Source organism: Protopterus annectens, chromosome 4.part0, assembly GCF_019279795.1.
Source record: "Protopterus annectens isolate FY-2018-M chromosome 4.part0, PAN1.0, whole genome shotgun sequence".
NCBI lineage: Eukaryota > Metazoa > Chordata > Ceratodontiformes > Protopteridae > Protopterus > Protopterus annectens.
This window is the reverse complement of record NC_056733.1, coordinates 47,891,403-47,904,878: the sequence shown is the minus strand read 5'-3', so window position 1 is coordinate 47,904,878 and position 13,476 is coordinate 47,891,403. Positions and strand designations below refer to the sequence as shown.

The 13,476-nt window shown below is 35.8% G+C and overlaps 1 protein-coding gene across 1 annotated transcript in view; it reads left to right on the top strand.

The window, feature by feature from the left end:
- RNF213 (ring finger protein 213) overlaps positions 1-13,476 on the top strand; it is a gene marked incomplete in the record, with an annotated part of 2,890,576 nt that overhangs the window by 635,134 nt on the left and 2,241,966 nt on the right. The window contains 1 exon segment of the mRNA XM_044069632.1: positions 12,813-13,120. Coding sequence (XP_043925567.1) covers positions 12,813-13,120 — 308 coding nt within the window.

The following is a 13,476-nucleotide window of genomic DNA, read 5'->3' as shown; positions in this document are numbered from 1 at the left end:
CCCTATGGACATATGTGGTAAAGTACACAAAGTCTTGTTTAAAAAAACTATTGATTAATTCAGACGGTAAGATAAAATCAGGTTGGATGATTCAGACATTTTGTATACTGTAGATGTATGCTTTCTGTATTCTGTTAATATCAAAAGATGATGGCTTGGGAAGGATCTCAAACTATTTGTATACCAAAACATTGCTGCAAGTAAACAAGATTAATTACCGAAATGTTAGATGTTATTTACCTTTTAATTTTGTTGAATTTAATGGTCAAACATTTAAACAAAATACTAAAGTGGCTACGGGGCAGCCGTGCTGAGTTAAGCCAATGTATTTATGGCAGTGTGGGAGGAAGAAGATATTTCCTCGACACAATGTATGGCACACACTGTGTTTTTTAGGCATTTTATTGATATATTTTTTTTTAATTAGCACAGGATCATCTGATGAATGTATGATTTTCTGGTACCTTTAATCAGGTTGAAAATGTTATGAAATTTACTATGGATGTCAGTCTTAAACAGACTTTGTTGGATTTTGCTACCATGCAACCCCCCCCCCCCCCAAGTTTGAAAGGAAGATTATAAAAGGCCAAATTGTAAGAACTAGTAGATTATTCCAAATTGAAGAAGAATTTGTGAAAAGGGACCAAATATTTAAAGAATAGCTTCAGGCAGAGGGGTTATCTTACTGAGATGCTGAAAATCTAGTTGCTAGTATACTGGTGGAATGAGCTGGGAAATTTGAACTGTGCATTATGCATGAAGTGCTACAAAGTTGCTTGACTTCCAGGACACAGCAGATAAACTAATGGCAATGAAAGATGTGAGAGTCTTTCATATTAAGTGGAGGATTCAGAAGAGTTTCCCAGGGGCTGCGAAGTTACCTGGAGAACACACCAAGGTTTATTTTTGTGGGGGGTTTAACTTTAAAAGAGCTACTTGAAAGAAAGCCCAGTAGCACTTAATCCAATGAGAATATGATTGTGTGTGGAGATCTTAACAAGTGTTGCCATTTATTGACAGGGTATAACAAAGTGAGTTTTTGAGGCATTAGGATTTCAGATATATATTTTTTCTTGCAATTCAAAATTGATGTGTATGTAGCTTGCTATGTAAATTGTCAATCATTCTATATAGGCAAGATAAGTAGAATTAATAATAATAAAACCCATTCATTAACCAGGTAGATGCAATGGACATACAGTCCCTTTTCTGGAGCAATCTAGGCGCATTTTCTGGTAAAGTGACTTGTTAAAGGTCATACAGCAGGCAAATGAGGGCTAAGGGAATCTGCCCTCTGTGCCAACTGTCAGACAATTAGGAAACTTTCAAAATGTACATATGAGCCATGCTTTGAAATCTAGGGATGTTTTAAATGCCTTATATAAATACTCCCTTGTATGTGAATTTCCTAAGTTTAAATTTTTGGTCTCGAAAGGAATGCGTTCACCTTATGGGAAAGAGGCAGCTGAAGACTTAATAGAATGATTATATGTCGTAAGTCAAACTAAATGCATGCAGCTCTCCTGGGATAAATGATATGGAAAACTGTAGTGTGTTGTAAGAAGGGGTGGTACACTAATTGATTCATCAGTGTGATTGCTGAATATGTGTTTGGATTTGCCTAAATGCTGTAGTCACTATTATTGTTAATCAGTCTGAAGTCCCATATATAGGGGTGAAATACTTTACTGTCTAATTTTTTGTGTGAATTCTTTTTTTAATTTTCTATAAAAAAGTGTGTATGTTGCCTGTGTTTGCTATTTTGGATATATGTTTGCTGCTTCAGGAACCTGCTTTTATTGCTGCTGTTTTGGTGGACTACTATCAATAAACATTCGGAAGTTGTGTACGCATTTTATTTGGTACCAGTTATAAAGTTACATTCCCCAGTAGAGTCATTTGTTCTTACTTATTCCTTTTTGTGACCTTGTGCTGCAATGTCACAGCTACTTATAGTAGCAAGTTACTTTATTTCCTAAATTCCAAAGTAAAGCTCATTCAGAAATGCAATTTTTGTATTTTTTTATTGCATTAAAGACTTTTTTGTTTAAAATTCAAATTAATTACATTTTCAGATTTCTCTTGCACACATTTTTTCCACATATTGCAGAGGACCACTGAGCTACAAATATTCAGTGCAGCTTTTACACTACATTTTAATAGTACAGCCACTAGCATTATCTAAAGCTGCATGGTAACTTGTCTGAGAACTGGAAGCTCTGGATTCAGAAACTTGAGCTGCTTCTCATTGTGAGTGGAATTAAGTAAAAGCAAGAACTAATCTGGGCGAGCATTGTTCCTTCATATCACAAGAAGCTTTGAAAAAGTTTTAGCTGCAAGGAGGAGGAAAAAGACATCTAGATGTAATGAGAAACAAATTGCAAGGGTATTGTGGATAAAAGAAGAATTCTCCACGTGGAAGGTGTCTTTTTCCAATTAGAATATAAGCAGAAATCCAAACTAAAAAAATGAAAAAAAAACTTGCCGCAAACCATGGGGTGAAGGTAAAAAGAATCCAACTTTTTATGGCAGTTAAAATCCACAAATAGATGAGCACTTTCTTCCCGTTACCTACAGGGCTTCCTGAGATGAAACAAACCGGAATCAAAACATTTAAATACCCACTTCAGTTAATTTTAAACTAATCATAAAAGTCCTATAAAACCTATTCTTGGTAGGCTGGTAACACTGATATCATTACGGCCAACAAGGACAGTCTCAGTTAAGTATTAAAATTCACCTTAAAAGCCTCTCTGTTTAAAATGTAAAATGTTAACAGCCTTCCTTTACAAATTATGGCTACATTAAAATTCACAGAAATAGTTCTAACCTTATAAACCAGAAATTCATTTAAAAACAGTTGTCAAAATGATTAATTTTTCTCTATGTAAATGTCATGGCCAACCCCTAAAATTGCATTCAGTCTTTGATGAAATCGAGAGGTAAAACAACTAATGCTCTAGCCAAACACTTTTCAAGCTTTCCAGGGCATGAATTTAAGTTTGTAATAATAGAAAAGATTGAAAATAATTTTAGGTTGTGGGCCATGGCATTTACATTTAGAGAGAGACACATGAATTGTTTTGGCAACTGTTTTTAAATGCCGGTAATTGGCTGGGTTTAAACGAGGTGTGCTTGATCACTTGCTTACTAAACTAAAGGCTCTGGAGAGAGAACCTGTTTTTTCATATTGACTTTTTTGATATGATTGATACATACAATATTGCCTGTATCCTTGTAGGCCGTAATGTTTAACCTATGAATAAGAACAGGCTTTATTTTATTGATACAAGCATTGTATTCTTTGTATGTTCACATCATCTTTGCAATATATAGATTTTCCATTTACTAAAAGTTTGCTTTATACAATATTTATTTAATTCATTTTAAAATTAATTTCTGATTATAGTGTACATTTCGTACTACCATTTAAGTTTATTCATAGTACACTTTTTTTGTGTGTGGGGTGTCATTTAGGGCTTAACTGATTGGCAAGATTATTTCAAGCTGTCAGTCTACATGATGACAATTTAGGATCATCTTTTATGTATATTCAGGTTTATAAGTTTAGAACTATTTTTGTGAATTGTAATGTAACCATAATTTGTAAAGGAGAGCTGGTAACATTTTACATTTAACATTTTAAACAGAGTAGCTTTTAAGGTGAATTGTAATACTTAATTTAGATGGTCCTTGCTGGCCGTAATGATGTCAGTGTTACCAGCCTATCAAGAAGAATTGGTTTTATAGGACTAGTATGATTGGTCTAAAATTAATTGAGCTGAGTATTTAAATGTTTTGACTCCTGTTTGTTTAATCTGAGGAAATCCTGTAGGTAATGGAACAAAAGTGCTCAGCATCTTTTTGTGAATTCTAAATTGTGATTTTATCTGGTTTCACAAAACTGTCATTAAAAGTTGGATTCTTTTTACTTTCATCCTGTGGTTTGTGGCACATTTTTTCGTTCCCACTAGAGAGCTTTGTAGTCAGTAGATGCCAGTATGATTTGAATTAAACTCGAAGCAAAATACTTACTTTTGTTGCCTTATAAGATCCACTGGTAAGGAATTATGTACTGTATCAAAAATTATAAACTTCAGAGGCATATTTTATTAAGCTCTTGCTGTTTAAACTTAAAAGCTTACTTATTATATAAAATCAAGGGTTTGATCAAGAAAGTGAAAGTGTACAAAATAATGGCTGTACATGAAGTAAGGATAAAATGAAGCAAAAAAAGTTACAAGTAACCATGTGGCATCCAAATTCATACTTTGAAATAAATCTGCAATTGAAAATGGAGCTGTGCATGTACTAGGTCTGATTATAGACAGGAGAATGCACACTGTATTGTAGAACATTTACCAAATCTGTAAACACTGGAAGTCATAAACACTTCACATAGATGTATAAGAGTCATAATAAGGCTGTTCAGCAAGATTTGCATATTGCTTAGTCAAAACAGGTTAAAGCAGAAATGTTGCTAGGTACCATTAAAATGTGTAATTTGGATGCAGTGCAAACTAGAAAATATAGGGACTGCTGAGAATAATTTTTATCCGAGAAACTTAACACTTAAACAAAATACTGGTGCTGAAATCAATATTTTATCAAAAGTTACCTTTAAAATATTGAATGTGCCTAATACTTTGCTGACATACTGTGTGCAGAACCAAATTTGTACTCATTGGGCTCAAACTTTTTCTTAGATTGCTACTGTGTCTTAATGCATGTTAGATCTTCTGTATAATTTAACATAAGTTTTGCAGTGTACAAATAGAGAAGATTGCAGTGATTTTATGCACAGAGAAAATGCTTTATATAATGAATTTATTTTGCTTATGGTGAATGAAATTATGAAATACATCTGGAAAGCACATGTTTACAGATGAACTAGCAACATTAATGTTTCCTTAATGGCAGTTTTCTTAACATTGCATGTTAAATGTCTTGACAACACTAGCCTATGTGGTAACAGGAACACCGTTATTCGTACTTCATCAATATCCATGTAGCAGAGAAAACTGGAAAGGAACCAAGGTTTTGGGGGCAAATACCTGAAAAAAGAAAGGTAATAGAGGGATGAGGCCAAGCAGAAGTTTGGATTGCAGGTTAGAGACTGCCTAACATGCTAGGGATTGATAAAAGGTTAAAGGCAAAGAAAAAGGGACAGGGGATTGCTAAATGAAATACCTTTTAACCTGGCAGACTTTCTGGTGGAATTTAAAATCATTTACTTGAAAACTAATTTTAGCTTTAATGTTTGAAACAAAGGTGAACTGTATAGACAATATAAAAAGTACTAGTATTGTTAAAAAGAAAAGTCTATTTAATCTCCTATCATATCTTTTAATTATTGCCTTTGAAAAAGCACGTGGTACAGATCTTTACGAGTTAACAGCTGAGTAAAAAACACCTCAGAAACCTTATCAAAGATGCAGTTTGAGTATTAAAAACAGTCATTACTTCAGTCAGTCAGGGAGGATAGATCCAGCTGGATTGTGAAACCTGACAAAGATGGGGGGTACAGTAATTTTTGATAGTATGAACTGTTCAGGTATCATGTTTGATATGTTATATAATTCTCACAATTATTTACCAGTATCAGAAAATGACATTAATATTGCATATCAACACATTGATTTAAATGTAGAACAATTATTGAATGGGTTGATGAACATAAGAGATGTATGAGTTTTTTTAAAGTTAAAAAGCCATTTATACCTACAATATTTGGCTTCCTGAAGATCCATAAAAATATCTTACAACCTTAATTAGACCAATAGTAGCAGCACAAAATTCAGAAACTTACCCATTGTAAATTATTCACATCTGTTGAAAGACTCATGGGACTTTTTTAGCAAGGCTTACGCCTGAGATTTGGTTAAGTGGTATTTATTTTTTGACAATAGATGTTATTGAACGTTTTACTTCAATACTAAATGATTCAAGATTAGGATTTTTAATGAAAGTTTGGTAAACTGTAGTAATTTAACAAATTATTCAATTAAATTGGTTACTGAACTGGTGGCGATGGTGTTGAACAACAAAATTATTTTTTGAAGGAAACCTTTAAGCAAATAGTGTAGCAATGGGGACCTTATGTGCCCATATATGTGCTAATGTGGTATTGCTCAACTGGAAAAAGGTTCATGTTGTCACATCCAAATACTTTAGGTTTTGTAAGTTATATCTGAGATACCTTGATGATATCTTTGTGATATGGAATAGACCCAAAGAGGAGATCATTCCATTTATAGATTACCTAATTGGCGCTACAAGTTTTTAAAATGTGCATACAATATTAAAAACATTTTATCAGCTGTCTGGACACCTGTGTTAGTAGTTCAGCAAATGGTTTTAAATCACTTATCTATAGGTAGGCACCATTTAGTAATTCCTATTTACATTTTTTAACGTTTAATACATAAGAATAGCTAGAATGACATCTTGTTTGGAAGAAGTTAGGGGTGAAATGAGTCTATTCAAAGGAATGTTGATTGATAAGGGGATATCCAAGAAATCTTATCAAGGAGATTGCGATGGAAATTTTGGATGAATAGGCAAAGAAATGCAAACCCATCCTTAGTGTAAGGGAAACTTGTTTAACAATAGAATTAATTGGAGACAGATTGAGGAGGAGGATATGGGTTCCTATGAATGAGCTCTGGTTATAGAATATAATAACTGGTTACCTATAGTTTTTAGAATTCTGAAATTAATAATATTGTAGGGACTCAGCCCAAATTTGTGTTTAAAAAAAAAAAAAAAAAGCCACAAATACTAAAACATTATTGGAGGGACCTGGATTTTCTAAAGATAAGCAACGAGGAAAGGTCCCTTTTAAAGGAACAATAGAAGACAAAACTGTGAAATGTGCTGCTTGCAAACTGTGTACCTTTATAGTTGGAGGGTGTAAAATTAAAAAAAAATGGTTTGGGTACAATAATTTGTTTGAAAAAAGGTAATTTTTCTTTGAGATTAGTTTATATTGCCATTTACACAAGTTGCCCTTGTTTTTAGGTGCGAAAAACAGAACGGATCTTAGAGAATTTACTAGCATATATGCTATATTCAAAAAAAGAACTTGAATAGTTCCCTTTTTAAACGGACGTTAATATGTGAACATTTTAAAGTTTTTAAATTTACTGTTTTGGAGGTAGTTGAAACAAACCCCAGGGGAGGGGAATGAGAACCAAGACTGGAATACTAAGAAATTGTTTGACAATTGAGATTAAATTAAAATACACCCCCCCCCCCGAGTGTTCAACCTGCCTTAAAACTAAGGGCAGCAAACATGTCATTTGTTTTTATCTAAAATTGTTGGTTTGTGTACAGGCACATTTTTTAAGATACTGTTATGGTAGTCAAGGAATGATGTACTTTAATAGTGTTTTGGCATATTAATTGGTAATATGAATAATGAATTTTAATTTATATTTATATAGTAGAGTTTGAGGCAACTTTTTAAAAATGTTTGTTTAAAAAAAAAAAAGTCAATCTTGGAAATATATTTCTTAGGTTGTTGAACAATTTGGGATGACTGATTTTGTATGTAACAATTGACTCCATCCGTCCACAACCCCTTTTTCCCATTTTGCACATGGGGTCAGGGTGTCAGTTTAACAGTGATGATCATCTCAAGCGAAGGTTTACACTGCCGGGTGGCTAGCCTTGCCAAGATAGTTCATTTGTCCCAATCACTCACACACCCACTTGCACCTATGGCCAATTTAGAGTGTCTAATCCACCTACTGCATACCTTTGTAATGTGGGAGGAAACCGGGGGGAAACCCACAAGAAAGCAGGGAGGATATGCAGACTCCACACAGAAGGCACCCTAGCCGAGAATTGAACCAGAGAGCCTCTCACTGTGAAGCGGCAAAGCTAACCACTGTGGCCACCCCATGTAACAATTGACTCAATGTGAGTAATTGCATTTTAACATTGTTACAATTAACAGTTTAGTATAAAAAGAAGTGGCAGTTATTCCTGCATTCTGATGAAGTCCCGTTGATTTATGGGATGAAAGTGCTTAATCTAAATGTTTTTGATCCAATTTTTTTTTTTAAATACTATTTTATTTCTTACACGTCAGTCATGTGTGCCTGCTGCTTTCTGTATACATTTGAAACTTTACAATTTTGGTTACTTAATCACATGTAAAAGCTGACCTTTTAATGGTTTATGTGGAAGCTGGCTGACCTTTTAATGGTTTATGTGGAAGCTGAGTTCTGAAAGTCAGCGTAGCATGACCATTTCCTATTTAGTAAATTAAATACCTACTGTGTAGAATCCCTTATATTGTAGGGGCTGTGATCACTTGCAGTGCAAACTTGTTGCTTTAAATTTGATAAACTTTACTTTACGTATTAAAGCTGACTGATTAAAACGGTGTACTAAATGTATACATATTAAGGTAAGTCAGCACACAGAAGGATGTTTCATCTCTGAAGAAATAAAAAAGGAAGGCAAGGGTTCACGGAGTAATAATAACCTACCTTCAAGAAGACCAGTATTTGTAAAAAATAGACAAGTTATGGTGTTACCAAATCTTAAATAGCAATATGAACTCTTATCCTGGTTGAAGCAGACATGCACATTGAAGATCTTCACAGATTCATATGATACAAACAGTGTCTGTAATAATTACAGCTATTTGCATCAGAGTGTACAATTTGTAGAGTCCCAACACACTTCTGCTAGTTAAGGGAGCAGTCAGAAGTACCTTCTACTTCCAGAAGTCGAAGGAAAAGACAATATGAAAAGATACCAATATTAAGTAGAATTTACAAGTAAATATAGCCTGGAGCAGTACTTTACTGACTGCAGTGCTTAGTTATAAAGCCACACTGACCAAAATCATGCTGCTGCAGGAGTTATTCCAGGGAACCCCCCCCCCCCTGAACTAATGCAAAATAACAGCACTCATTGGATGCAACATAAAGAGAACATGCTGGCAAGAAAGATATGCGTTTCAAAGGAACCCCGTTCTCTGGAATAGGCTCCCCATTCATATCAAGCAGAGTCCATCCCTAACTCCAGTCAAATCTAACCTTGACCATTGGATGCAAAATTATAAATTCATCTGTGGTCTGGTTCCTGTATCTCTTATAGACAGAGGCTGACACTAATCATTCTCTAACATTGGGTGGGAAATCGTAAATTCACCCCTGGCCTGGCCCCCATGTCTCCTATAGACCGAGGCAGACAGTAGACATTTCCTAACTTAACATAGCCCCCCCAACAAAACTTTTTAGCAACCTCCTAACATGCCCCTCCTAATTAACATACTCCTCTAATTTAGACATGTTACAAGGGGGCACAGTTGAGTTGGATTGCCTGGCTATAATTATAAAGGTTCTGGTGGTCATTAGCCTTGTGTGTATACCTATGAACCTAAGTATGTAGTTTCTGTAAATTTGCTACGTAAATTTACAGATTTGACACTAGCACTTTTCTCTGAATACTGAAATGTTCCAAATTCTGGAATTATTGTGTGTAATTAATATATATATATATATATATATATATATATATATATATATATATATATATATATAAACAAATTCATGCAATTCTAAATTCAACGTATCTGTTACAGCTTTTCTTAAAGGAAACTGAATACAGCATATATGCATAGTAGTGGTATAACGGTTGCAGCTTCAACAGGGATTACAAGGTCCCATGTGATTACCCCGGTGTTCGGTAGTTTGAATAAAGCTTCTCATGAGAATGGATTTTCCTCTTCAGTCTCTTCATTCAGCAAATGCTAAATTAGTATGTTTGCTGAATTGCTGCGGTAGCGTTGTCGCCTCACAGTAAGACGCTGTCCAGATCGATTCTCAGCGAGAGCGTCTTCTGCGTGGAGACATGCGTGAATGGGCGTACCTTTGTTGAAGGTTGTGCATCAGGGCTGGTAACACGGCATGTGAAAATCAACTACCAATCATTAGCGTACAGGAGTTCAGCTGTGGTGACCCCTAACTGGGAAAAGCTGAAAGACACAACAACACCACCACTTACTGCACAAAATATAGTAGCAGATGCTATGTGAATTTTTGTTTATACTTTTTTAACAAGTCCAAATTAAAAGGACATTCCAGAGGCAGGATATCCTCTTTTTTTCTGTCCCCTTTGTCTGCTGACCATCTGAGTGCCTTCACTACTATCCATTCACTCTGTTCATAGGTCATCAATTATCCAGTTAGCCATGAGGAACAGAGAGGTCGTGTTATATCCTCCTCTGTGTTCAGGCAGCAATGAAGGCATAGCCAAGCACACCTCCTAGCCCTATAGTGCTACATGCTGGGATACCTTTCTCTGTCTAGTATGTGTGGTTATTAGTTGATAAGATTGCATCCACTCCTCCAAGAACAGATGAGCTTGCATTAGTTGCTTTTACCCACCTAACCTCCCTGGCTTCTCCAGTGCCCAAGAGCCACAAATCTGTTTAAGATCATCTAGGTTGTAATCATTGCTTCATCCCTCTACACCTCAGAGCCAGTCAGAAACAGGGTAGGTTTTGCCACAGCAACCACAGCTGTGCTACTGGGATCATGTAACTAACTCCCCATCTTCCAATGGTAGCAGAGAGATCCTACAGTTTTACAATCACACTGACCCTTCCCAGTGAAAATAATACAATTTCTAAAGATATCTACCATATCAGAAGATCTTTGAGGATAAGTATTGTTTCCCTTCCTCTTTCTCTCAATATGGAGACTTTTTATGTATAATTACAGTTTACATGTTTGTGCACTTTCTTTGTGGAACTTCAGTACTTGAACTGGAGAGAAGGGAGTTCTTGCTGGAACTGAATTTATTTGGGAATGTCTTGCACTTGCATATGTAACTTCACAGGCACACAGCACCAATGTTGACCTCCACAGGGAGAAAGTTGTGGAAATTTGGCCACAATTAAGAAACAAGAAGGTAGCAAACTCAAAAGCATCATTTTACTGTTACATTGACCTCTACTGAAAGATCTTATGTTGAGTTTACTGAACAAATATAGTATTTTGGGTTTCAGTTTGGATTTTGATGCTACTTTGTGACTTTCTATGTTACTTCCTAAAAGGCGTTTAGATTTTATAAAGTTACATCTTAACAGTTTTTTTGCTTATTTTATACATTGTGAATTTTAATACTGTTCGCCGAATGTAGCCCAAAAATAGACTTGGGCCATCACTGGCTTTTTAATAGCTTACATGAACTTGTACTGAGGAATGATTGTTAGATAAGTTCTGGTTGATCACAGTTCTGTTGGCAAATTAACATTTTTACTTTATTAACTGGCACTGAAGTGACCTGTCCTTCAGAGATCTTCTACATCCCTCTCCTGCTAAAACTAGAGCTAAGTGGACATTGCATACATTCTTAGAATGGGGAGAGGGTTTGTAAATGCATTCTTTCCATTCTTAGCATTCTATTAGGACTTTAGTGTTGGAGGTCAAGGCTCATTCTTGTCACCATATGGTGGCTGATGAGAGCCTGTTACAGTGATGGCTCCTGAGTTATTGCAGGATGATTGCATTAAACTGAAAGAAAGACTGCTGTTGCAGTTGATTTCTGTCACCCCCCCCCCCCCCGAAGATATTAATGGCTGTCAGGAAGCCTTTCACTCAGGCCATTTGCAAGGACAGATGGAATTTCTGAGCCAAGAAATACCTTTCGTCTTCCTTGGCTAGTAGTCTCTGATCTTGTCTGGCCTATCTTTTGCATCCTTTTTGATCTGGGCTTAACCTGTTCCGGTGTCAGGTTACATATGTCAGCCATATAGGTGATTCATGATCTGTTAAAAGACAAACATCTACTCAGTATATAGGCTGGTGAAAGAGTTTCTGAAGGGGACTGTTTGTTAACTCAAGAGAAAAACCTGTCTCTCCTTTGGGACGTTAACTTCATGATTGTCATACTGCTGCATCTACTGCCGTGTCATCTGGTTAATTGAACCTGAAGTTTTTGTTTTAGATAGTACTCTGCCTTGTGGCCATCACTAACCTGGCCCCCAGTTGACTTGCTAGTTTCCTGCTCTAATTTGCAGAGAGTCGTATCTTGCTTTCAAAAAAACTGTGTTTTCATGACAATCTGCTGTGAGTTGTGGTTCTTACCTTTCCGTGAACATGAATATCTTCTGTCAGGGTTATGCTTAATGGCATTCTGCCTTGAAGTTCAACTTTTTTTTCAGGCTTATCCTTCCCTATTAGTGATTTTGGGACACTGGGTAGGATCTCACTCAAGTTTTCAAGACATTGTATAAACCCCCCAAAAGTATGCTATAATTGATAAGTGAGAATTTACTGTATCACTTGACCTTTGGCGGGGACTAATGCAGTGGTTTTATTATTTCTGCCCTCCATCATAACTGTCTGGAACTCTATAGCAAGTCAATATTAAGTTTTATAAAATTGTCAGTTTTCATGTTTTCTTGGTGGTATAATGGATTGATTTTGGGGGAGGGGGTCAGTAGCTGAGCATCCTAAGTGATACATACCATCATAAACCCCCCCCCCAGAGTCATTTGGGCAAAGGGGGTGAGTGTGTATGCTGTCAAGTGTGTGTTTGTGTGTGTATGCACGCACATGCATGCTCCAGACTAGGGAGAACAACTGTGAGTGGAGGTGCAAGAATTGCTGCAAGAGAAAAAGATCACAGGAAAGATGTACCCAGATTTTCTACCAGCTGCATGGGATGCTGTCAAGATTAACCAGAAGGGTAAGTGCTCTCCCCTCTTTCATTTCTGCTGGATGCTACTGTAAGGATTTCTGAAGAATGCCTTTTTGGAAACTGAAAGTAATGTTCTGTTGTTCTAGGAGAGTGGCATCAGTATGATGACATCATCTGTGCACAGCCAAGTGGTGGCATGCATCAGTGGATAAGATGGATAAGAACAAAGCTAGACCTGGAGAAAAAAAGGGTGATGGATGGTGTTGTCAATGGAAAGAAAATAGCAGGGAGGATCATGCTGGAGTCCATTTTCAATATTCTGACGGTGTGGAACACTGTAAATTTAAAAAGCTTTCATGATCAGCTTCATCAATTTTTCTTTGTTTATTCAAACCCTATGGTGTATGAAAATGTGGGGAAAAAGTGGAATGATCTGCATTTTGGTAGTGAAGAGGTAAGTGTGAATAGGTACTGATAATCTGTTTATAGGATGGCATATTTCTATTTGTGTTATTTTTAGAGAAATTGTATACCTGTTTCATATAAACCGGTTTAATTTTTTTTTACCAGTTCTTCATAGTGAAGTTCAGTTTGTGTTTGACAATGTTAGTGCATATATTTTTGAAGCTGGTACAGTATAACTGGACGTACCACCTGTCTCAGTAATGCCATATACCAGTATCTTTTTAATGTGTAACACTGCCCGAGTTGTATTAAACATTAATATTTATTCTTTTATTTAGATTTATGTTCGAAAACATTTTTTTATGTTGGAAAACATTTTGCTGGAAGAAGTGAGAACTTTTACCC